At 46.6% G+C, this 26,981-nt stretch overlaps 1 protein-coding gene across 2 annotated transcripts in view; it reads left to right on the plus strand.

Moving 5' to 3' along the window:
• The window catches only part of LOC138567045 (tyrosine-protein kinase receptor UFO-like), a 254,020-nt gene that overhangs the window by 181,799 nt on the left and 45,240 nt on the right, over positions 1-26,981 (plus strand). For both annotated transcript variants that reach the window (XM_069644873.1, XM_069644874.1), the window contains one exon: positions 22,713-23,051. In XM_069644873.1, the coding sequence (XP_069500974.1) occupies positions 22,713-23,051 (339 nt within the window). The remainder of the gene's footprint in view (positions 1-22,712; positions 23,052-26,981) is intronic.

A 26,981-nucleotide genomic window follows, 5' to 3' on the forward strand; every position in this document is an offset into this window, starting at 1 on the left:
TTCTAGTGTTGCAGTTGAGAAAAGACATTAAATTAAACAGAAAAAAAGTGCAGCTGAGGAGTTCACTGAGCCAAGAAGGCCAAGGTCTTATCAAACTAGAGTTGGCTGACATTAGATACAATTAACGTGAAAGAACAGAAGCTCCTGTTCAAATGGGTCAAGCAAAAACAAAAGACGTCCGAGAACTATTGAAGAATAAAATCAAATACACAAAAAGGCTCAATTCTTGGTGTCCCGTCACGTGATGGAAGAAGTTGGACGAGCAAGATTATCACACCTACGCACGGAAGCCGCGTAGTGCCCATTCTCCTTAAAAATTCTCAGAGAACACAGTACAAACTGAAGGCCAACTTCAAAGCACTAATTGACACGGGACCATTGAGGTGATGATGGATGATATTTTAATTGGTGGGAAGCTGCTATCAATACAAGCTTATCCCCACCTGGTTGTTCAGTCTGCGTGCTGCTAACATAGGTAGGAAAATTACTGACGGGGTTAGAGCCAACCAATTGTAGGGGACCACGTAGTTGGGGGTCCTATAGTATATGTAGTCAATGGGACGTCGTACATTTGGTGACGTTCATAGTGGCCATTTTGAAGGGAGAGCTTAGTAGCCCCATCTGATGCTAACTATCCAATTATCTCTATCCAATTATCTCTTTCCGTTACTCCATACAGATAAAGAACCTATGCTTAGTTCTTCACCTAGCACCAATCCCGCTTCTCGATAGGCTTTAGTAGTTTGCCACGTAGGATGACGTCAGCTATGACCAATTATGGGTATAAGAACCCAATTTTTTTATGAAGTAGTTAGAGTCAGAGTATCGAGTGATTGCTGATGTTTGTTGTACTCCCTGTTTTAAGATACATGACATTAAAACAGATGAACTTTGCCTAACTATTTGTGTCGTCTTGATTATTGATGTATGAATAAAATCTGCATCCCCCTCCATCTCAAGGGTACCACTACTCATTTTAAAGGGCTGGAAGCCTCCAGTTCACCTGCAATGCCTCTACTGCCTGCACCCGGACCACAAGGTAGTAGATTGCAAAATATGCCTCGGTTTCTCCAAGAAAACAACGGACTGGCATAGTAGGATGGTGGCATGGTTTAACACGAACAAGTGCTCCGAGGAAGGTCATGCCTCATCCAGGACCAGCTGGTCTTGAGTGCACCTCATCCCTGGGAGCCCATGATAAGGCAAAGAGCTGCAAATCTGAGTACACCGGGTTCGCAGCGGAAGCGGATCACAGTGGATAGAGCTCGATCAGCATCACCTTCCGCCTCAATCGCCAGCCTACCATCAAACTCCTCTTCAAAGAGGAAGTCATCTACCCCAGCTAAACTACAGGAGAAATCTGAGAAGCCACGGATGGAGGAGAAGAAGGCCACGCAGCCCAAGCAGGCTCAACCAGCACAGGCAAAGACCTCATCATTGACTCCGTCGACGACTACTACGACCATGGCAGCTATGGGCGCTAATCCTACGAGGGTAGCTCCCGCAGCACAGAAAGTGTCCCTGCCCCCAAGGCCCGACACTGCTGCAGTGCCAAAGTCTGCAGGCATGCCAGAAGGGGTGAAACTGGCCTAGGCCCCGGATCAAGACCCTCAGGGAAGAAAAATGAGGAGGGCGAGAGGCCCCGAAACAGCCCTTCCAGGCCATCGCCCAAGCCATGGAGGTCTCGTCCATGGCCAATGAAGATCAAGATTCCTTGCAGGCAGTCCACAAGGACGTTGAAGAGGAGTACGGCGATGACGCAGGGCCTAGTTTTCTTGTTCTGCCTTTTCAGCCTAAGGGACATGTCCTTTGATATTCTATCGACTCTGCACACCTTGGTGTCAGATATCCAGATGAGAATGCCTCCGGCACCAGTACCTGTGGTGCCCCAGGTCCCTGATCAGCCTCCAGCGAAGAAGAGAAAGTGTCATCTGACGCCCCCATATCAGCCTCCTCCACCATGCTGGTCCCCTTTTCCTCCCAGCAGACCCACGCACAGGTACGGGAATGGATACAGCCACAACGACGGATGATGACAAACACATCATCTCAGCGGACAGTGAATCAGCACATTTGGATGCTCCACATAGTGTCCCCACCGGATGAGGTGGGGTCGTTCCACTCCATGATCGCCAGTTCCACCAAGCTATTCCAGCTGGTGTCCGGGGAAACCAAGAAGGAGGGCTTTGTGTATGAAAGGTGCGATGCCAAGAGGAAGACGATCATGGCAGTGACTTTTCTGGATGATGTTTGGGAGGAGGGCCTGGGCCTCATGAAGAACCCTTGCACGGCTCCAGCCAAGTGGGATAGCATGGAGAAGAAATATAGGGTTCCGGACTCCGCACCCAAGTGCCTGAGGTCGCAACCATCACCGGATTCGGTGGTGTTGGCGGCCACGAGGAAGCAATCGGCTAACCCATCCTTGTCATCTTCAGTCCCTTCAGACCGTGAGAGGAACAGGATGGATGCCATGGGAAAGAAGGTGATTTACATGACAGTGTCCACTATCAAGGCGGCCAACGCACTGGTGATCCTGGCCAGGTACAACATGGAATTGTGGTGCAAGCTAGGACCGCTCCTCGAGTTCCTCCCCGATCATAAGAAGATGGAAGCCCTCGCACTCTTCCAGGAAGGGGAAGTGGCATCGGATCGTGCCATAAAAGTGGCATTGGATGTCACCGACATGGGATTACGGCAAATGGGGAACGGTGTCTGCCTTTGTCCACAGGGTTGGATGAAAGCCACTAATTTCCGTCAGGAGGTTCAAGCAAAGGTGCTGGACATGCCCTTCAATGTGGAAAATCTGTTTGGGAAGGCCGTCGACAAGTCCCTCTGGGCCATCAAGATGGATACGGAGATGGGCCATTCCCTGGGCACTCTCCAGCAGCACCGCTCTTCTTTTTTTCACTCCTCCTGGGGAAAGTCCAGCAGGTCTTCAAAAGGTTTCTCCACGTTTGTACAGATAGCCTTCCAGATCCTCAATGCAAGAAGCCTAGTGAGACCGTTCCCATGCCTACGGCAGCTGAGGGCAGCGTCTCCGTCACCGAAGCAAGCCTGAACTGACCAGGACATCAGGCCCTCACTCATGCACCCTAGTGGGAGGCAGGCTGACGAGGTTCGTCAGCGAGTGGAGAAAGATCACCACAGGCGTTCCAATGCAGGTGTCCGCCGATCGCTCCGGTTCCCCGTCAGGAGCAGCACATCCCTCAGCTTCTGGAAGAGATATGAGCCACGCTGCAAAAAGGGGCGATAGAGCTGGTTCCCCAATGGCTCTGGATCTCCGGTGTCTATTCCAGATACTTTCTAGTCAGAAAGAAGACCGAGGCTGGAAGCCCCTCCTGGACCTATGACGTCTAAACAAATACCTAAAGTCACAAAAGTTTGGGATTGTCATGTTGCAACACATGCTCAGCCAATTGGAAAAGAAGATTTCTTAATGTCATTGGACCTGGAGGACGCCTATTTCCACATCCACATTCATAAAAAACATTGGATGTTTCTGCAATTCGTGGTGCAGGGCCATCACTACCAGTTCAAGGCTCTACCTTTTGGCTTGAAGTCAGCCCCCAGAGTGTTCACAAAATGCCTGGCACCAGTGGCAGCCCATCTGCGTCTACCGGGCATACACGTATACTTGCACCTAGATGACTGGCTGATACGCGCCCGCTCGCGGGAGCTGGCTGATGGACACACAGAGATGACCGTCCGGCTATTGACGGATCTGGGATTCTCTGTCAACTATCTGAAGTACTGCTTAACACCATTGCAGAACGCACTGTTCCTAGGCTCCATACTCAATACAGTCTCTTGCCTGGCGTCGCCCTCGGAGGAGAGGCTAGCAGCCATTCAAGGAAAGGTGCAATGGCTGTCATCGACGAAGACGGCCACAGTGCGGGCTATCAAGTCATGATGGGGCATGATGTCGTCCTGCATTTACCTCGTCCATCTCTGCAGGTTGCAGATGCGACCCCTACATGAATTCCTGGACGCCCACTAGATAGAGGTGGCCAGAAACTTCATGGATAAGATATCTCTCAACAAAAAGTTTCAATGGGCGATAGGGTGGTGGGGTGTCTGCTCCAACATCGCCCAAGGCACAGGAGTTCAAAACCCCCCATAGCAGGAGACGGTCACCACTGATGCCTCCCTGGAAGGGTGGGGAGCACACACCGGACGTCTGCAACCCAGAGGCCTGCATATCAACATCCTGGAGCTACGGGCAGTGTTCAGGGCCCTCAAGTTGTTCCTACTATCTCTGAAAGGCAAGGTGAGAAGGATCTTCACGAACAACACCACCACCATGTTCTACACCAGGAAGCAGGGGGGCACTCGATCCCCAGCGCTCTCCAAGGAAGCGCAGGACTTGTGGCACTGGGCCATCGGACAGGGGATGATTCTTGTCCTTCTCCACCTGGCTGGAGCCAAGAACACCATTGCAAACTCCAGGGGTGTTGCTAGGTCAGGGACTGGGGGCTAGCTAGCCTTTTTGGTTGTAACCCCTGAGCTTCTATCCAGGGCAGGACTATAACCAAAAGACCCGGGCCTATAGCCCTCTCATCCCCCCAAGCAATGCCTCTGGCAGTCTCTCTCAGCCGTGAGCTACACTCCTGCCACAAGTGGGAGCTTCATCAGGATCAGGTGGACTGCCTGTTCATCAAATGGGGCAGACCCCAGATCGATCTGTTTGCGATGGCGGCAGACGCTAAATGCCATAGGTTTGCCAGCAGATTCCACCAGCTGAGGAGCCTTGGGGACGCTTTCTCCTTCCTGTGGGAAGGGCTGTTTCTGTATGTGTTTCCTCCATTTCCACTCCTGCTACGAGTCATCAACACACTCAGACAGTGTCAATGCAAGATGATACTCATTGCCCCGGTGTGGCCGAGGCAGATTTGGTATCTGGACCTTCTCAGCCTGTCAGCGTCGCCTCCAGTCAAGTTGCCGGTGGTTCCGGATCTTCTCTTCAGAGTGGGAGGCACAATCCTTCATCACAACCCAGGATCGCTAAACCTGAGCGCTTGGCTCCTGCAGCCTTAGAGTTTGGAGGCTATGAGTTGCCATCGGACTGCAGTGAGGTACTCGCCAAGGCCAGGGTGTCGTCGACCCTAAAGTGCTATGGCCATAAGTGGAAGCGTTTTGCTACATGGTGCCAGTCTCAGAAGATTACGCCTCTGAGGGACACGACACCACAGATCCTTCCATACTTGCTATCCTTGGCCAAGGCTGGTCTGGCGCACGCATCCATCAAGGTGAATCTGGTGGCTATCTCCCGCAACACCAGATCTTCAGGAAGATCCTTTGTTGGGGTCCCACAGACTCGTCATGGAGTTTCTCAAAGGACTGTTCTGAACTTTCCCCCCGGTGAAGTATCCTGCCCCGGGATGGGAACTCAACGTGGTTCTGACGAGGCTCATAGGGGGCCCTCTTCGAGCCTATGCATCAGGCCCCACTCACGTTTCCCTCATGGAATGCAGCATCCCTTGTGGCCATCCCCTCAGCCAGATGCGTAGGTGAGATCCAGGCCCTATCCTGCAAGCAACCGTATCTGACTTTTCATGAATAATGAGTGGTACTGCGTACGCACCCCTCTTTCATGCTAAAGGTTCCATCAGAATTCCGCCTCAATGAGCCTTTGCTGTTACCTGTTTTCTTCCTGAAACCTTTGTCGCTGGCAGAAAGGGCTTTGCACTCGCTTGACGTTGCTTGTGCCCTGAAGTTCTACATGACACGCACAAAGAGGTTTCTGAAGACTTCACAAATATTTGTCCTGTGAACCATGGGAAGTGCCTTGTCCAAGGTTTCCGTTTTAAGGTGGCTCTCTGGCTGCATCATTCACTGTCATCGGTTGGCGAACCGACCGCTGCCCGGCCATCCGAGAGCCCACTGCACCAGAGCAATTGCTGCGACGACGGCATTCTTGTCTGGTGAACGCTTGCTAGACATCAGCAGGGCTGCTATGTGGAGGTCCATGCACACCTTCACGACATTCTACTCTGTGGACAGGGTTTCCAGGGAGGAGTCCAGAGTCGACCAAGCAGTGCTACGCAGCCTGTTCGCTTGAGGTGAGTCTGTTCCAGAGGTAAGAGTTAATTGCTTCTGTTGAGCCCTGCCACCTCCCGTGGTTGTGTAATGTTGTACTGTTATGTATTCGGTATTCATGAGCATGTGAATCCATGCCAGACCCCATGATGGAGAAGGTTTACGTTACTTACCTGTAACTATTGTTCTCCAGCATGGGTCTGGCATGGATTCCCATGCGAACCCTCCCTCCTGCCCCTCTGCGACTCTTCTTGGTCATACTGCCACTTTACGTGATTATCAAATCTGAAGATGGCTGCCAGAGGTGGGGCGTATGGAGAGGACTGACATTGGATAGGGGCAGTATGACTCAGAGGACAGTGATTGGTTTACAGGAGAAATACAGTTTTTAAGTGAAAGTGAAACAGTTTTTTCTTTTACTGAGGGTTCCCAGCCTGACAACTGGGAATATTCATGAGCATGTGGATCCATGCCAGACCCATGCTGGAGAACAATAGTTACAGGTAAGTAACTTAAACCATGCCTGCTTTTTCAAGACCGCTTGCCAAATTTGCTAGTTTTTTTTACCAGCGTGTCTTTTGAACCAATGGATTCCTATGTTATCTGCCTGACCTTTACATCTGGTGAAAGCTGGCAGAGTCTATAGAAATCCATGGTAGACACCTCCCACAATCATTAATTGCAGGAGGCGTTTACACTTTTCCAGACATGTAACAGAAAACGAAGAGTAATGGGGATTTAGCACGTATTGTACTCTTCGTTTTTTCCATTACATGTTAGAAATTATTAAAATTGTACAGAGGGGACCTTATCACAAAAATCCAAATGGAAGTGATCCTCTGTGCAATTTTGGATTCACAACAAAATTACCCCATATTCTTTTTGATGAACATGTTTCTACAATGCGGTATATAAACACGGGCCTCATTATACGTTTGCCGGTCCGATAACAACGGTACCGGCAAACGTATACTTGCCGGTACTGTTGTTACCGGATCTGCAAACCACCAGTTCTGCTCGTGGGTGGCTTCCCGCCCGGCCCGGTCTGGCCTGGCGGGTGAATGGGCACCCGCGAGCAGAGCATGTCGGATGCACAGGTACCATTCTGAATGCGGCGAAATTGGAAAATGCTCCCCATTCCCATTTGAGCCCGAAAGAGGGCTCAAATAGGAATGGGGAGCATTTTTTTCCTGCGCCCGCAAATGGGCAAGTACCGGGTCCGGCGGGGCCATAATGACCCAGTAATTGCCCATTCGCGGGTGCCTTAAAAAATTGCAAGTTTGACGGCAGCCTGCTGGTTCTTCTGGCAAGGCTACCGCCAAACTTGGAATGAGGCCCATTGACATGATAGTTTACCATATGACTAGTTCACTTTTAAAGTCATCTGTATAAAACTGAATATTATTTTAGGTCTTCAAACCCACGTAAGTACACATATTTGCACCAACTCGAGCTGGAAAGATACGTGATCAAGCAGCAACATTTAAGAAGAGGCTCCCATTCCAGCTTCATCACTTAACCAAAGTCTGTGATCCTGGGCAGATCATTTAATCTTGCAGTGACTTATCTGCCAAAGTTAAGTACCCCTAGAAGTGATTCAGTTTGCAGCTATTTAAAAAAAAAAAAGCCTCACTCATTTTGACAAGTGTTGTCCCATATATTATAATGGGGGCCCTTCGTATTCACAATACAATGTGCCACATTTCATTTGTAGGTGTGCATGTCACCCTGGGGATATTGGTTACATTTCCAATTGCTGTTGCGCCCTGGCTCTCTTTTCTGCATTCCAAAACTCTGTTGCACTCTCAACTCGGCCAAAAATGTACAGCAAAAATGTTGCAAAAAAGAAAGTTTTGTGCTCCAAAATGTAATTTTTCAGCTACAAAATGAACCATTCCTGGCTGCAGTGTTCTGGGGATGTCCGTTTTTTGCAACAAGATGCCGGAACCCGAACCATCTCCTCTTCGGCCTGATCGATGTGTACAGTGTTCAGGAATGCATCGTTGGAGCGCGCTGAAGCTAAGATGAAAAAGGAAGGGGCGGGAGGATCTCGCTGCACAGCCCTCACAGAGAGTGGAGACATCATCCTCGATTCTCCCCAGCCAGGCCAAGTCCACATGGTGGGGGTGCAGGGAGAGGTGGTAAATGGGAATGGTGGTAAGGGGGAAGAATGGAAGGTGACTGGTGTGTGAAAGGTGAATGGGGAGTGGATGAAACAGACAGGGGAGAGCAGATGGAAAGTGAAGATTGGTGGATTGAAGTCTCCACACTATATTTCTTGCTTCTCTTTTGCACTGGGTTTGTACTGTTTTTTTATAGCTCAATGAATGCATAAAATGTTGAATAAAAGGTACATCACTTTTATTCTTAGGGGATAATTCATTGAGATTCACCGCACAGGCTCTTGTTCAGTGGCCTGCGTTGTACAGTGTTGGATGGAATGTGATGAGAGTAGTGGATGGAAGGTCAGAGGGGTCGGAAGACTGATAAAAGAGGAGAGTAGGAGATGAAAGGTGAGTGGGACTTATGGGAGATAATGATAGAAGTGATGGGAGATCAAGAGAAGAGATGAAGGTTTTGGAAGGGGCACGGGAGAGTATGTGTTTTTGGAAGGGATGAGCAGATGGAAAGGGAGAGCAGATTTCCCACTTCTATAAATTGAGCAAATCACTTAATGTTTGCAAAACCTGGTGAGGGGACCAGACTGCTTCCAGTCAGCGCCTGAGCTAAACCTTAAAACATGAGACATGCCTAAAGTCCATCATGGCGCTGCTCCCTCCTCCCACGTTCACTCGGCCCCCACGTTCTGCCCACAGGGCCCTTTGCCTTAAATCGTCCAGTCATGGCACCCGCAGAACTATGTGTATACAGCAGGAATCCTCGTGGGAAAGCTTTGATTCAAAGTGTCCACGCCCGGGTCCGCGCTCTGTGAATCATTAGCAATGTATTTGCATCCACAAAGGATGTGTGCGTTTTTATATAGAATGAAACTAGCTGGGGAGCAATGCAGAGCTGTACAATAATAAAAGGAGGGTGTCCAAAGGGTATACACCAGGTATGGTGTGGGAGGCGGGCCAGGCCTATCCCACAGGCGGGGGCGGGGGAGCGGTTCCCCTGAGGTGGAATCTAGGTATGAGTGCATCAGACGTGGCGTGCAGGAGTGACATGATTCATCATTTATTTTCATTTTATCTGTAGCGCAGTGTTCCTTGTGTAGTTGCTGTACTGGTGCCGATACAGTAAGGAAAATGCAGGATAATGTGCACATCATTACACATGTTCGCTCTATATTTAAATATTTGTCAGAGGTACAGTCCACCACAAAAGTACCACTGACCCCTGTCCCCATGCCGCTTAAGGATAGAGCAGTGAAATAGACGATAGGTGCCAAGGACATATCTGTAAGGGAAAAGGAGTGGACACTGGAGCAGCAACTATAAAAAGGCATGCATGCCAACGTGTCCCATTGCGTTGGAAAGATGGTAGTCCAGTCCTGTTTTTCCTTTGCGTTCTGGGACATGAAGTCCTGCATTTGGTGCCATGTGTTTGAGGCTGTCCTGATACATTCTGGTTTCACCATCACTGTCTTGTGGTCAATGCTGGATTGGACTTTTATGGACTTCATTCATTCACGGTGCGTCACTCTTTCTCAATTCTCCTGCTGGACTTCATTTGCATCTTGTACTCATGGTGGCCCTGAATCATGCTGTTCCCATCTTCAGCTTGTATCCTGGCTTGCAACATTATGTGTTACTAATGACTTCTGCAATTGTATTCACTCTCCACTCTTGCTTCTCCACTCTTTTTGACTGCTTACTCTCTGTTCTCTCCTCCTTTCCCTTCTCCCTTTTCCTATCTCCTCCCCTTACTTTCTTCTATGCCCTTACTCTATCAGAATTGTCCCATGACCTAATATGATAGCAACCTCGTCTGTTTCCTTCACCCTCCCATTACTGTCTTTTTCCGACCCCACCTACATCACCCTCCAGCACTATCTGAAATGTCGTCAGGCCTAGTACGATAGTCGCTTGTTTTGTTCCTCCCCTCCCTTTCTGCACCCCTCTCCCTCACCTTGTGTTTTTCTCCAGCTCTACCAGAAATGTCGTCAGGCCTAGTATGGTAGTCGCCTGTCTGTTTCCATTTCCTTCCCACTCTCCCCCTCCCTTCCTTATCTATGTCTTAGCTCTTGCACTATCTGAAATGTCATCAGGCCGAGTACGATAGTTAATTTCACATCCTTACTGTTCCTGGCCTGTAAGAATGTGGTTGTATTTTCCCTTGTTCCCTCCCTTGCCTTGAAGCGCTTTGAAACACATTGTGTATAGGTGCTATATAAATAAACTATCATATGAATATCCCCGCAAAAATATTGCCATACAAAAATATCACCATATTTTTGCGGGGATATTAAGGCATGGAACCTGCGGGGGACACCCCTGCAACTCCCGCTCCCAAAAATTATCCCCCCAAAAATATTGCCTATGGCCGTTCCAGACGACCATATACATGGCAATATTTTTGGTGAGGATAATATGTAGTGATACCCTGCATTTCCCCAGTATAAATCCAGGACTACAGGCCTTAAATGCAAACAGGACTGGAGTGGTACTTCCCAAATGGATCGATCGAGCCTGTTTGCAATGTGTGTAGCTACCATCTTCTTCAGTGAAGTCTATTAATATTCGTGTTTGGTCCTCATAATTGTTGTGAGACTTAACGAAAGGCTAGCTCATTCTTTGTGGGGTCATTTTACAATGTACCAAAGCGTAAAAGTCAAGCGTAACAAGCATTTGCGCTTTACTTTTTCATTCCAGGGCATTTTGCTGCCGTTCCGATTTGTAGGAGGGCAGCAAAGCAAAGATAGCCCTCCCACTTTGCTTTTTTCATGCAGGCGAAAGACGGCTTCACTCGCTGCTCTGATTAGTGAATGCTAATGACAGGCGTATTCCATTGATATTGATATTTTTTTTCTATCACGCTCATACACAAGTGGTTCATTGGAACCCATTGTAAAGCCCTGCCGGCAAAGCATGTTTGCAGGCACTGCTGTATTTCTCCCAAAGCAGAGAGTAAAAGTGAAGAGTAAAGACGATACTTTGGAAGTGTTTAAAATTACATCCGGGGGACAAGCAATACATGAGTGTTAGTGTTGGTCCCCTGCATACAAGTACCTCATATTGCAAATTTGTGTTCAATTCACTTTCTTGCAACTTATTTCCACCATTCGTACTGAGTCTATCAAAATGCAGATAAGTCTGAGCAATTTAATTCCCATGAGTTTTCTTGTATTGCTCTTTCACAACTGTCTAGACAGCTCAGCCAGTTAAGCACTTGCTTCAGTGATCTGTGTGAAATCTGCAGTCACACGTTCACATCTCAGTATGGCCAACTCCGCAGGTCGTGCTTCTGAGCTGGATAATTTGTGCACCGTCGATTTGTGTGGTGATAATATGTATCATTACAACACCTAGAAGTGGGCTGATGCTGGCATGAAGTACTACGTGTGAAATAATTCAAACCTCATTGAATTTTATTGAGGTCTTGTGTTTTCAGATGATTAGATCTGAATTGACTTGAGATTGAGTAGAGAAACGGCCATATCATCCCTCATCTCACTCATTCGCAAATGTCAAGTGCTGCCTGTTTTTTACATCCACCAAATCCGGTTTTCCTAAGAATAACACATGCGGTAAATATGGCACAATATGAGTTGGAAGTTCTCCTGTTTTGACCAACACCCAAACTTTGCACCCAACCCTCTCGCACATTATTAAAAAAAAAGAGAGTGATCTTTTAAGTGAGTCTTTGCGCTAGGGGCCAATGATGTGCTGGGGGTTTCCAAAAGTAGCGAAAACGTGGGCATCTTGCATGCCCACCTTTCGCCTCTTTGCAACGTGAAGCACGCGATGAGCAGCGCTGTCCCATCAATGCAATATTTGGAATGGTACACTGGCCGCATGATCAGCTTCTATACCAAGTCCATCTGCATCGACCGCTCAGCGACCGAGTCAGTGTTTCTCCTGAGGAGACTTTTCAGGATTTCCCTGGTGCTCGGAACCTTTCTGCTGCTAATTGCATTATGTGATGTTATTGTGATTTATGCCGCACACCGCTGCCATTTTCATGGTCCCAGGCTCTCTGGCGTATCTGAAAAGGAAGGAGGGCTGTGGGGGCTTAGTTAGTGGGATGGAGAGGGAAAGTGCTAGAGAGCTTGGATGTGCTGCTGGCAGCATCAGTTCAGAAAAAAACATCACTGTGAGCTGGATTTGTTTTTAGTTGGTACGGGTTAGGTGCTGTTTGGGATTATTTGTGTGTAATTGGTTTAGTTTTCTGCAGTGGGTTGTGTTTAGTTGGGTGTTGCTGAGTGTGTGCATTTTGTGGTGCTTGTAGGTTTCTGCTGTGGTAGAGGTATGTGTGTGTTTTGTTTGGTGTTTGACTGCGAGTATTTAGGATATTGGAAGGTTTTTAGTAAGTTTAGTTAGCGATGTTAGTAGTCTGTGCCCTTCTGGGTGGTGGTTATGTTGGTGTGACAAGGTTGATATTATTCTATGGTGGTTTGTGTTAAAATGCGTTATTTTGTGCGGGCATCCAAGTTTAGGTTCATTAGGTTTCAGTTGTTTTAGGTGTTTCTCGTGCATTGTGTTGGCTGTTCCCCTCCAACTTTGTTTCCTGTTTAGCTCTGTGGTCTTCTGTTATTCTTATTTCCTTCAGGAGTAAGTTCCAATGTTTTGCTGAGATGCATATTACTGCTTTGAGTATTGTTTTGATTCGAAGGGGAATGCTGTTGCTGGACCGTAGTGTTCGGTTCGTATTTGTATTTGTATTTTGTTTATTTGTATAGCGTGCCGGGCCCAAGGGCATCTGGGCGCATATCTTAGGAGGTAAGGTTACGATTACATACATGAAGAAATAGAAGACTCTACTGGCTTACAGTAAACATGCGGGTAGGGCTACGGTATGACAAAAATATATACAAAATAAAGTACAGAGAGGCATGTACATGCGGGAGGGATATACAATCAGTTCCTCTAGCAATAAAGCATAATGTTATATAGGCATAGGAAGATAAGTTAACTACGTACAAGAGATAAATGCAAAGAGGAATACAGATGTTATATACACGTGAACAATGCAGCAGAATGCTAAGATGATTGACAAAGTAGCAGTATCCATGGTATGACGTCAGATAACTCATATGTTTTGTGCTGAGAGCCACACTTTGGTTTTGCTCTTAAAGGATTGGAAGGGGGGCTCAGCTCTGATAGCTTTGGGAAGCGTATTCCAAAGCTTTGCGGCCAAGACCGGGAAGCTAGCATCACCAGCTTTTTGTGTTTAAACCTAGGGAGGTATAAACTGTGGGCTTGGGCCTCTCTCATGGGTTGAGTGGAGGTGTGGGGTGTGAGTCGGTTGGCTAAGTAAATAGCGGCCTGGTTAGTCAGGCACTTGTGAGTTAGGGCAAGTGTTTTCAAGGAGATTCTGTGCTTAACAGGAAGCCAGTGTAGATTGCGCCTGTGGTTAGACACATGGTGGTTTCTAGGTATGTTTAATGCTGCTCTAATGGCATTGTTCTGAGTGACTTGCAGTTTGTTAATATTAGATTGACTAGTCCCTAGATAAAGGGTGCTACAATAGTCTATGTTAGACATGACTAGTCTTCTAGCCAGAATGATGCAATTGGGGGTAGTCAAGAATGTTCTACAGGCAGAAATAAGTTTACAAGCATAGGCAGACACTGACCTGACAGCATTGGATTGTCTGCACAATGATAGTGTAGAGTCGAGGTAAATTCCTAAAGTTTTAGTATCCCTAGAGACCTTAATGACGTTGACATCAATGATGAATGACTTGAAGGAAGGGTCAAGTTTATTAAGACGTTGGTCTGAACCCAAAATAAGTAGTTCCGTCTTGTCGTCATTGAGGCAAATCTCATGTTGCGCCATCCATGCCTCAATAACCATGTAGATGTCATTCAGGGCTTTAGTGTCCACTGCATAATCACCTGTGATGGGGATAAGTATCTGGGTATCGTCGGCATAGTTAGTATACGAGACACCCAGATAGCCAAGAACATCAAATAATGGTTTGGTAAACACATTATAAAGTGTTGGTGGCATACAGGAACCTTGGGGTATGCCACAGTGAATAGGAGCAGGCTCAGAAGATGCTGACGGAGAACAAAGCCGCATTTAAGAAGGATCTGATCCAGGCAGTGGCAGTGTCAGAAAGATGGGCAGCTGAGATGAGGTGCTGGCACGGGATTTGGTGATTAACCAAATCAAAGGCCGCTGAGAGATCAATAGTAATAGTAGTAAGGCTAATTTCCCATTGTCTCTCAGTACCTCCATCTGTGTTTTTAGGTCGATGGAGGGTGGTTTCCATCCCATGCTTAGGTCTGAAACCAGATGGCCTTAAGCCAAAAAGATTGTTGACTTCCAGATAGTCCTGGATCTAGAGGTAGGCAGCATGGTCCAATATTTTGAGCATGAATGGGACAGTGGTGATGGGCATATAGTTGGTAGGTAGGCTGGGATCAAGCAAAGGTTTTTTAAGCAGAGGGATGACCCAGGCGTCCTTTGGGTTGTCCGGGACTATCCCTGTTTTGAAGGATGATTTTATAAAGGCAGTAATGAATGGGGCTAGACCATGGGAGGCTTCCTTGATAATGGGGGCTGGGCACGAGTCGCCTTGACAATTGGAAGGTTTGATTTTATTGATGATGCATTCAACTTCAGCAATAGTGAGTGGAGAGAAGCTGAAGGGTTTAATGTTAGGAGTGGCCTGAGAGATTACAGTGGTAGGAATAATAAGTTGCTTGCCAGTCTGTAGACAGTTTTGCTTATCTTTGATTTTAAGTTGGAGGGTGACAATTTTGTCCAAGAGTGCTTTCTGTATGTTCAAGCACCATTTGCTGTCTTTAGTGCAAGAATCAGGGGGGGAAGCAGGCGATTCAAGTTCCTTCAGGATCTTAAATAGTTCTTTGGAGTTAGAATCTGCTTGCGTAATACGTTTGTTAAAGATATCTTTTTCAGCCTGGAAGATTGCCTCTTTGTAGTTGATGGAATTTATGATGAGACCGTCCTTATGGGCATCAGAAGGATGGCTTTTCCAACGGGCTTCAGCATTACGTTTTTCTTTTCATAGTACTCTCAGATGTGGTGTAAACTATGACTTAAGACGTGCACAAGGTTTAGATTTCCTAAATTTGATTGGGGCGATTGAGTTCACTGCTGCAGTTCGATTTGTAGATGGAGATTTTTCCCTGTATGAATTCTTCTTGCCCGTGGATTGCTCTGTGTGTTATGCAGAGTGTTTTTCGTTTTTGACTGGTAACCAGTGTAGTGTTCTAAATGCTGGTGTAATGTGTTCTCTCCTATTAAGTGCGAGGATTATTCTTGCTGCGTTCTGTATTCAGTGGCGTTTTTTGGCAAGGTAGTCCAGCATTCTGAAATAGATGCTGTTGGCATAGTCTATTCTTGACATGACGAGGGAGATGAGTGTTCTTTGATGTCAAGAAGATTATGAGGGTTTGTTGAATATAATGCGGGTAGTTTTGTTGTCATGGTTTGATCTGTGGGTCAGTGGTGCACTTCTTCTGAACCCTGACCAGGAGTCGGAGACTAAAGTAATAGTGATAGCTTCCTCTCTTTACACTCAGCTTTAGCTGAACGTTTTTCTGTATAGTCGGACACTGCCACCTTGTGGCGATAAGCAGTGTTTGCCAGTATTGGATTCATTATAACTTGGGGCTGAAACAAACTCTCCAAATGTTCAGGATTTGGGAATCCCGGATGCAGAATTGTATATCTAGACTACTGTCCTCGAATGTTTGAATCAAGTAATGCACTGTTTGCCAGATAAAGTTAGAAGCAAGGTTACAAAAACATTTCATAATTCAATTAAATGTTCACATTTCTGTTCAACCTCCAAAGTCGCTGAGATATAAGAAGAAGCTCCTCCCAGGTTTTGTTGAGGGTTGTGTTTGCCCCCTTAAAGAATTGGGATACCATGATATCCTGCATCTGTGGTAGAGGTCAGAAATGGCGGCCCACAAGAAACAACATGGTGGCTGCCGTTATAGCCGATTCCAATGAGATCTACTTTCTCTTAGCAAGCGCTGAAAAGCCGGCACAATCCACAGGATCCCTGCCTCTAGGCTCGCATGAAATTCTGGTGTGGGCAGAGACACATTCAAATTCTCTGCATGTATCTGGGAAACACATTGTGCAGACATCACACTGTACATCCACACTCTCTCGCCAATGGCACTGAGGCTGGAAAACTACAGAGGAGCTCATTTTATTGCTCCTCGTATTTCGGCGGCGTGGACCGGTTACATGTAAACATACCGCTAGGTGCATCCACGCTGCCGGTTTTTGGTCATTTGCACAGCGGAGTGCAAACATTCAGGGTTTTAGCCTTTAATCTTTATGCCAAGGTTCCAGACAGCAGCAAATACTAAGTGGTTACAGATAACCAGGTGGGAGTTGTTGCAGACAATCAACACTACTATAAAGGGATTCAATGCTATCAAGGAAGAGCTGAGAGCCATACGACTGATGACCCTGCAGAATAGATACGTCCTCGACATGTTCACAGCTATGGATGGAGGTGTTTGTGCCAAAAATGGATAATCATGTTGCACATGCATACCTTCTCATGACGACGAGAATGGTACCTTGAAAGAGGCCGTAGAGATGCTGATGAAGCTACACGTCCAAATGATAGACGAAGTGGAAGACATTGCTGATGACAGTTGGTTTGGATCACTCTTTTCGTGGGTTCCACAATGGATGGCAGACATGTTCAAATTCCTTGGAGCCCTGTTGGTGATGATCATGCTTGGATTCTGTGTAATCAGATTGGCTCTCTCACAAACCAAGAAGACTGAAAAGAAAGCCATAGGGATGAAGATCATGATTGATGTTGAATCAGGATGGAAAACCAAGGAGCTGACAGATGAAGAAATCAGAGACTATGTGAAAGCCAGAATCCATGCACCTGAGGGAACGACATTCCTGCACCAGAAGAACCACAAGAAGTATGTGGGAAAGTGGATTTATTGCAGTCCAAGTGGACAGTGCATGCCTATGACTTGGAACAATGATGAGCATGTGAAATCAGCTGGATGCCTGAAAGGGGTAATAAAGATATGGGTCCCGAAAAAGCATTGCTTCAGACAAGGATGTCTAGACGTGAAGGATGATGGGAGAGTGGTTGATGAATTGCCCAGAGTGGGAAGTGTAGAGAAGGACCAAGTACCCCTACCTCAAGCATCTCGCCCATATTGCCTATATGTTGGGAACCAGAGTGTGAAGTACGTGCAGTACCAGTGAAAATACCAATACCAATGAGAATCCTGGAAGCAAGGTTCCCATTGAGAAAGCTATACCTGCATACAAGACAATATGATGGTCATTTGAATGAAATACCAGAAGAGGTGTGAAAAATTAGCAAAAGAGCAGATTGGTGACGTCACATGAAGCAAGGCTGATGCACCCAGAAGAGATACAGAGACAAGAGAACGTAGACATTCTATAAGTATCAAGAAAGTATCAAGGATGAGTAACATCTCGGGCTCGAGATGAAGAGGCTTATGCTACGGAGACGATGAAGATATCAAGTTATTTTACACATGTACAGATGCAAAGAAACACTAGCAGATGAAGTATTCTTGAGGCTAGCTATGTAGTGAATAGATTGCGGCAAGCACCAACGTATATATATATAGGAGTGAGCGAATTATGGGCAATTCCACTACGCATTATAGCAGAGCTGGACCAGAAAAAGGAAGGCCTTTTCCAGTGTGTCGCAGTGAAAAAGTAATTGAACTACAGGAGTGAATCAAAGAAGGGAGAGGCAGGACCAGCCCCGAGAAGCCAAGGCCGCTTTTGGCTGGAATAATCAGACAGTAGCTACAAACGTGTGAAAGAACAAACACCTCTTCAGAAGATGTGCATGAAAACAAGGAAGATGTCACAGGTTCATTAAAAAATAGTATTTTTAGATTTGGTATTCCCAAATCTAGGCACAACAAACCATCAATGTCTGATACATTACGGAAACCTACTGTTCGAATGGATTGTGTCCTCCCACGTATTCCTCATCTTATGATATTCGTATCCTGCCAGCTTCGCAGCTTCAGAAAAAAATTCTAACTATCGCCCGATTGCCTTTCTGGATACTATTGGGAAGGTCTTTACATCTTTTCTACAGTGAAAGTTGGCACACTGGGCTGTTACTGCGGTATCTGGGATGGTCGGCAAACTGGGTTCAATAAAGGAATGAGGACTGAGGTGAACCTTCTGATACTCAACATACTCAAACTGGAAGCGCTGAAAGGAAACAAAAAACTATTCCTAGCATTGGTCGACATGAGACAAGCGTTTGACAGTATCAACAGAGACTTGCTGTGCCAGACGCTTTCTCGTGGAATTGTCCTGACGACTTGTTGGCTCCGGTCTGTGCCCTACACACAGATACCTCACCTCGAGTGAACAAAGAGGGTCAGTTATCAAATCGGATAAGAACTGAAAAAGGTGTAAAGCAGGGGTGTCCACTGGCAGAACAGCTTTTCAAGCTGTTTATAGCCGACATCCCATCCGCATTGGACCAAGCTCAGTGTTTCCCACCAAAAATAAATAATGAACCGATTAGTTGCATAACTTACGCCGATGAGTTGGTATTGCTGGATTGCACTCAGATAGGTCTTCAACGCCTCTTAAACAAGTTGCATAGCTATTTGTTACAAAACGATCTTGAAATGAATACATCTAAAACTAAAATAATGGCAATTGGCTCACAGGTGGGCCAAAAAAACAAAGTTTCGATGGTACGTAGCCGACGAAATTATCAGGATGACCACTTCAATAAGATATCTAGGGGTGGTTTTTAATACTTCAATCTGCGAACAACCGTGGCATCAGAACTTGACAGATCGTTTGACAACACTGGCTCTACAAGGTGCAAAAGTACACAGAGAATATAGAAAATTCTCTGCACAACCAGTATTGACTTTTTACTTCCAAAAAGTAATACCTGCAATCACATTTGGCGCCAAAGCAGGGTGGAACCTTGATCAGAAGATATGGGGTGTGCTTGAAGGTCAATTCTGGCGAAAGGTTCTCAGACTGCCGCAATATGTTTCTATAACAACATTGCGTTACGAACTTGCAATAAATTCCTTGTATAACACAGTCCTATGAGAATCACTAGCAACTATGAGGAAAATGTGTCTGGTTCCCCCTGCTCCACCGTATCGTGTCCTTGCAGGTGTGACTGAGAAACCTCAAACAGGACTATTAAAGGTATGGAATACTAAAATGGAACAAGTATTAACAGCAGCTGACATAAAAAAAGAACTATTAATTGCCTGTCCTCAGTTGGCTAAAAAGAAACTGGGAAAAATGGAGCTGGATCGTAAACTCAGAAAAGAGAAGAAACTTACAATCAGCTCTCGATCTAGGTACTGGTGAAATAGTCTCAACGAACAACCAAAATACCTGGTAAGGTGTCCATAAAGACATCATAGAGATCAGTTTTTAAGGCTAAAATTAAATGCACTCAAGACCAAAGAGATGCTGTGGTTACGACACAATAAAAATACAAAAGATATCTGCAGTTGACACTGTAATCTTTACCCAGAATCAATAATGAAGTTGTTAACTGAATGTGTGGAAACCGCAACAGTGAGATCTAGGTTATTGGGACGGTTCGCTCCAAAGAATGATAACATGGACGAGTGGTGGACCTATGTGATATCAGGTAACAGCATCAAACTGACATGTGTAGTGGTTGATTACCAGAACAAAATCCTTGAAACAACAGCTTGACAAGAGCTGCAACTTAGCGTAAAAGTGAAGTAAGGAGAATTGAAATTCAAACAATGGTTTCTCCTGAAGAACTATACGGTGGACATACTTTGCACAGGAACATTGTGCAGAAGTAATATGTCAATCTCTGGATAGTTCACATAACTTTTGTTATTCACCATATGCCGTACCGTGTCTGATTGATGGTTGTTTTTTCGCTTTTGTTTGGATGTAATGACGAAGAATATTCTTTTTCAATGGACGTGATAAAAGTTTTGTAAAAAATAAAAATATGCAGGAATAAAGGAGAATTTAGGATTATGAGGTCATGGGAGAACCTGGGATTGGCCACCTGGGGAGACACTTTTTGAGATTGCACATTAATGGGATTCCCAGAGGTAGTGGTAGAATATGGGTTACACCCAGGACAATTCTTGTTGTATACGAGATTGGTAAAACTCTCCAGTGTAATGTGGCTGGAATTGCCTGAAGAGCCGAAGAGGGATGAACCGCTTAAATTGATGTATGATTTAGAGGATGGATGGAGACGAGTGTCGAGAATCTATGGAAGATTGCTGTCTGGTATGAGCGGCAAGACGCTCAGGGTAAAACAAGCAAGGGTGATAGATAGACTTGGGCTTTAATATAGAGGATGCTGACTGGGACAAGGCCTTGCTGCATGTGAGACGGGTCTCTAGAAATGTCTGACATAGGTTAGTGCAGTTAAATGTTCTTCATAGGACGTATACGACACTGCACAGATTGACAAGATTCAACACACAGGTGCCGCCTTACTGCCCCATGTGTGATACCGACATAGCAGAACTCATGCATATGCTTTGGAGTTGCCCGGTGATTCAAGGCTTTTGGAGATCTGTCCATCAGAAACCAGAGAAGGTGGGTGTGACTCGGTTCAAGTGGACCCCTGAAGTGTGTTTGTTGGGCATATACCCTTGCCCGAAGAAGGCTAAGTATGTGACGAAACTACTGGGCCTGGCCTGTATGCTGGCAAAACGCAGAAGAGTGATGTCATGGAAAAGGGTGTTTTTGGCAGTCTGGTGGGAGGATATGAAATGGTGGTCTACAGCTGAAACTGCAGAGTGGTCTAGAGCCATAAAGAAGGGATCCCGTGAGACCACTGATTATATGGAGGCCTGGAATGCCCTTGTCCGGGCCCTGTTTTGTCCCTCAGAGGATAGACCTCCCTGAACGACAGGTGGCTGATGTGATTAATCATTTTACATGTTGAGTATAGAGGCGGGGTGCTGGGGGGGTCTGGTGTTGGCATATTTGAATGGTGATGCAGGCAGGAGTGGTGGATGAAACTACCACGTGAAGAGAGGGGGTTCCTTTCTCTCTGTGACCTGATGAATGCACCCCTGAAAAGAATCCGGGAAGCGGTTGTTTTGTATTTATATAATTTGGTTTTTACTTTGTGACTTTGATTATGTGGGAATGCAAATGATGACTTGCCCTGGACTGCTCAGCCATCGCTAACACTAGGTGAACCAGAGAGAGCTTGCAGAAAGGCCTCGGGCCTTCCCGTGGGCTGTGGCTCCCTCCCACCCCCCGCCCATGAATAGAGGGAAGAAACATCTGGTGGCAGAATGCGGATATTGATGAGACTTCCAGAAACACCTGTCGCTGCCAGTTCACTGCTCCATCCTTGTGGTTAAGCCAACTCCCCAGAGTGCCCACATCTCTCTATAGACACATTTAATGGCGGCAGTAGCTCTGTCCCATGCTGCGATGTCACCCCCATCGGGATGTGTCTGCTTGCCCATCTCAGTACTGTGTGCTCTATCCCCTGGAATGCACCAGTCCCCCGCACGGGGGCGTGTGTGCTAATGAGAGTCTGTATAAATGGTACCCAGTGGTCGAAGTGAGCGGGAGCGGTCGTGAGCGTTGCTCCTCTACTTTTTTAAATTAAGTTTTACAGCTCCCATACTTTTATTTTAAAAAGAAACCGTTCCGGAAATGTTTAGTTTTAAAATAACAGTGTAGGAAGAAGTTGAAACTTGCACTTTCAGTGCACTGCACTGACCATTTCCTTAAACAGCAGGCAAATGTGTTTTGGGGTTTGTATTGTGTGTGGGAGGGGTTGTGGCACTGGGGTTTGTGGGGAGCGGGGGCAGGCCAGCAGGGAACATAGTTCCACTGCTTCTTTTCTTACACTTCGACCACTGATGGTACCCTGAAAAGCACGCCCTGGTTTTGATTGTACTGTGTCCCACCTTCAACCTTGCCATGATCCTCACTACCCCGCACAAGACTACAAATGTATCTTTAGTGTGGTTGTGTTTCTCTAGCATGCCTCTGATGATGTCCTTTCCATCGCAGGTGATGAATTTGTGTTGGTGTGTGCTTCTGAAGGGCACGCATCTGTAGTCTAATGGATTCTGGGCTCCCTAACAGTAACCCTGGAAAACAGAGTCAGATTTAATGCCGCACGTTGCTGCTTCCCAATGCCACTAGCCTGTACACGCATTCAGCACTGGCAGCTGGCATAGCTAATCCACACACTCCTCAGCAGCCATGCACGATGCAACCCGTAGCATTGCCATGCGGGCTAGCACTAGAAAGGGAGAGACTCCTATGTTGTTGACATGTTGTGTAGTTTTCTGATGCAATCTCAAGTCAATGCTAGTGTTATCCAGGCTTGCAATAATCTAAATGTATATCAATAAGCAATATATGTACTGCAATGTGTTATGAAGTGTCCGATTATTGTCCCTCGGTGGCTCAGGAGAGCGCAACCCAGACTAAAATAAGAACTTTGCAATTGGCAAGTAACCGCGTGCTGTGCTTTAGTTAATGTGTTTTCATAAGACCATAATCATGCATTACATTTTGTCCCCTTCCCTTTAGACCCCCCCTCCGCCCCTGAAAATGCCAGTTTCACCATGAATGGCACGTGGGCTATCCTTACCTGGGACCTGCCCCGGAACTGGGGTCGACATCAAAGTGGAAGTTTCCAGATTTCCTGCACCTGCCATCTGAGGGGCAATGTCACGGGCTGGCAACCCTGCGTGAACCTCACCTACCAGCCTGGGCAGATTGCGCTGCCACACGGCCCCGTGTCAGTGGGAACCCTGAGGCCAGGTGTGGAGTATCTCTTCAGCATTGAGACCCTAAACAGTGTGTCTCATCTCCAGAATCCCCCCGGGAAGGCATCAGCGGCTGTAATAGCCTGGTTTCCAGAGAACGGTGAGTACCCAGAAAGGGACCCCTCTTCTCATTCGCCTACTAGACAGCTCCTAGAACATCTGCAGTCTGTATTCATTTGAGAAGGTACATTTGCTGTAGATTTCTGCTTTCAAGCATGGGCGATTGTGTTTTACTTTAGTATTTGTGAAGGGAAACCTTTTCTTTTTCACCTAAAGGCCTTTTAGTTACCTTTTGCTTCTAAGTTGAAGTCCTATCAGGGTCCTTGAGTGTTACAGATGTCCATCGCACTTCTGGAGTGATGTCTTTCACAGCTAAACATGTATATTTCAGAAATGGGATTCTACACTATGCTGTAATAACGAACTATATACATGTATGGACTAACCCAAAGAAATGTAGTACTTACAAATTATTGACCAGAGTGATGTCACAGTCTGATGTTCGGCTCATATAATGAAGGCAATTTCGGTCTTAGTGGTGGTGAAGTCAGAATTCTGTAAAAACACGGTGGTTCCTATTATTTTCCTTAGCTTTGCTGTTGCAAATTAACATCATGAAAATGATATGAGCCTCCTGGCCTACCTTCAAAATTCAACACTCTGACATAAAGAGAGGGTGTGAGAAACAGAAAGAGCGAGCAGGTGGCGACTTTGCTCCCAAAGGAATAAGTTAATAAGTTAGTCCCCCAAGAGGAAGCAGTTAACTTCATGTAAGTCTATGGTTCAGAGAAAGGGTCATAATATTAAACAACTGCTCCACGCATTACAGAGAGTAAAATACAAAGTGTGAACTGTACCTTTGAGGAATACCTGAACACAAAGAAAATAACTAGGGCAAATGCCATTCTGAAGTACAATGAAGTCAGATTGACCTATTAACACTGTAGGGACAATGCTAGATTGCCAAGTGCCACTTGTGTATCTTCTGCAATAGTGGTGGCATTTGGACCAAAGAAGTGATTCATTTGTAAAGTAAATAAGTGGCAGGGCCTAACTATATCCTAAAACACCTGTGCCAGACTAGGGCAGCAGCTCGCCCCCCCCCCCCCTGCTGCTGTCATCACCTACTGCTGCTCTCCACACTGTCAACATATTTGGGATTACAGCTCCCACTGGCGCATTGGGAGAGATGGGTTCACTGCCCCTGGCAGACGTGTGATCTACCAATGCCAATCAACATAAAATAGCGAACCTAGTCGTTGCGCCTTGAAATGAGACAGCAAATGATTAACTACTTCTTTACCCACAACCCCCTTGTTACTGTCTTCTGATCCTACAGGTGGCAAGTGGAACATGATGGTCATCTGTCCTCAGAAATGAGAGATGAAGTGTTCTCTTCCCGTAGTCAAGAGATGGACACATGTAGACAGACTCATTACTGAAGTGGTGAACTTGCACGTCAAACAATTCATCAAGATCATGTTGTGCAAGTCAGCGCAGGCAGTTCTCCACAGATGTGCATTTCCCCTGTGGTGGTGCCGCTGGCTGATGGCTGTTCTGTCGTGCTCTGTGCTGAGTGGCAACTGTGCAGCAATGACTCTATGCAAGTGTTTTTATCTCAGTGAGTCGGCGGCCCGGCATGCACCGGCGCGCCTGCGCGCCTCATGCTGGCTACATACCAGAAGAGAAAGGGGCAGAGCAGAGCTCAACAGTCCATGGCCTTACCCTGGAACATCAATGTGATGTGCCCTCTCAGAGGCCCTGGCTCTCCCAGCTTTAAGATGTCCCACCCTTGCATGGTCAGCGGTGTGTGCTCCACTGGCTGGTGGTGGACCATGACCTATTTGTGACAAGTGGGAAAGAGCTTGCTTTGCAGTGTCCCAAGAGATGCCATGGAGGGTATCCCTTTGTTAAGGTCCAGTGCAGTGCCACCCAGCATAACTCTGTTCCTGTCAGTGAATGGGTCACAGATGCTGCCATGTATGCTTATGGATGCTGCATGCTTCCGATGAACGCGGGCACAGAATCAAGACGAGATCTGGCTGGATGCCCGAAGGATGACTGCATTCCTGAGAGGAATCTGCCTCTTGAGTGAAAGCCCGGGAAACACCCAAGAAAGTTTCACTTTGGCATCTCCCATTGATTGGTTGGATGCCAATGGTTAAATAGTTTACACCCCAGTGATTGAAAGCTGTGTGTGCACTGCGGTCCCACTTCTCCTATTGAACCTGGGAGTCTGCATCCATCCTTTCAAATTGTAGCACAGAAGTTAATATTTGTAATTGGTTATTTATGACGTGTTTAATACCCAGAGGTTTCTAAGCGCTGACCGGGGGGATCGAACCTGTGTTGCTCTGCGTCGTCTTGCTTCCAAGACAAGCGCGTTGCCCGTGAGCTATCCTCCCGATAGCTCTGCCAGATTGTCCAGGAACTGTCAAGAAGCCAAACCAGAGAGGACTGTGAGAAAAATGTTCTGCAGCATCTTGCCATGACCTGTTTGATGGTGAAGCTCTGCCAGTGTCTATGCACCCCGGATTTCTTAGTGACCACAGGGCACTGAGCCAATTAGTGCTTCCTCTTCCAAGCACTGCAAGAGAATACCCGTTTCCAAACCATACAAGACTCAACCATGTGACCCTATGGAAAACCAATGTTTTCTCAGCTAGCAGTCAGGACCATGCATGCTTGAATGACGGAGAACATGTACCTACATGATTGAGCCCTATCTTTAATAATTACCCTATTTGTGTTGTTAGCAGAGCATCATTACGGTATCCTGCTCAGCCAATCAGGAGCTGGTTTCTCCCATTCTTCCTTATGAGAAAACATCTCCCGGTTGATCCAGTATGGACCCAGAGAACCCCCTCGGGTACCGGCAACCAAATTTGCTACCCAAAACTATCCGACTGCAGTCTCTTGGCCACTTCTGTTGAATCCCAAGCAACCTGGCGAGCGAATGGAGGAGGCAGTGGGGACCAGTATGGGTAAGTGGTGGTGGCGGGGCCGCACAGCATGAGATGGGGTACAATGGGGGGGGGTGGACCTCCTCAAAAAGGACAGGGGGGCATGGGGGAGGCATATGACTGATCTTGCGAGGGGTGACCATCACAGTCTGCCTTCCGCAATGCCACTCTTATGTATGTGTTCCTGGGACCTAGAACCAAACTACCAACTTCACATTGGATATTGGTGGTAATGCTAACTGTGAGGGTCATGACCTTTGAACCCTGGAACGACTGTCTCATAAAGTTTACTTATGTAAACTGCATCATTTTACTTGCATTCACAGAAGTAGTATTTGTTATAATATCTTTGAGTGGACATTTCTGTTTTGAATCTTGTGATTGCTATGCTGTATCTTGAGCTGGCCTGCTCCCCTCCTAAGACTTGCCCTTGTCTGCATAGCCATCCCTACAACCAGGTGACCTGGGGAAAGCTTGCAGGAAAGCCTCTTTCCTTGCTGTGGGTTGGGCCTTCATCCCCGGAACACGTGACAGAAATAAACTGTGCAAATATTTGATAGCAGAAGTTGGTTGTTGATGATGAGAGACTTCGGAAAACACATGTAGCTTCCAGTAAAACCTGACACTAGTCAGTAACTCACGAAGATGGAGTTTGTGGAATTCATCTCTGAGAGCTCTTGAACTACCAAGAGGAGCTGAGGGAGCGCTGTGAAGCATGAACGCTTGACGCCAGCAGCAACTCCCTAATAATGTATCTCCTCAGGGTGAGAGGTCACCAGTGGGCGGTCCCCAGAAGAGGAGCAGATAGCAGCTAATCGGAGGTGGTTGGACCGAAGGCCACTACAGTTACAAAAGGTGTTCCGACTAAGGGGGATACTACTTACTCAAGGAAGAACCCTGTTGAAAGATCAAAGCCTTTGGGGTACAGCTGACCTTCCTGTCTGAGGAGGAGTCCAAAGGCATCCCTTAAAAATAGTCTTAGCGCCCCCGGTGAAATGGGAGAGCACCATCAGGAATCCCTATATGAGATTCCTATGAACACTTCTCTTTACTTGGGAAATGCATTT

The sequence above is a fragment of the Ambystoma mexicanum genome, chromosome 2p (assembly GCF_040938575.1).
Source record: "Ambystoma mexicanum isolate Mex_15411 chromosome 2p, UKY_AmexF1_1, whole genome shotgun sequence".
Taxonomy (NCBI): Eukaryota; Metazoa; Chordata; class Amphibia; order Caudata; family Ambystomatidae; genus Ambystoma; species Ambystoma mexicanum.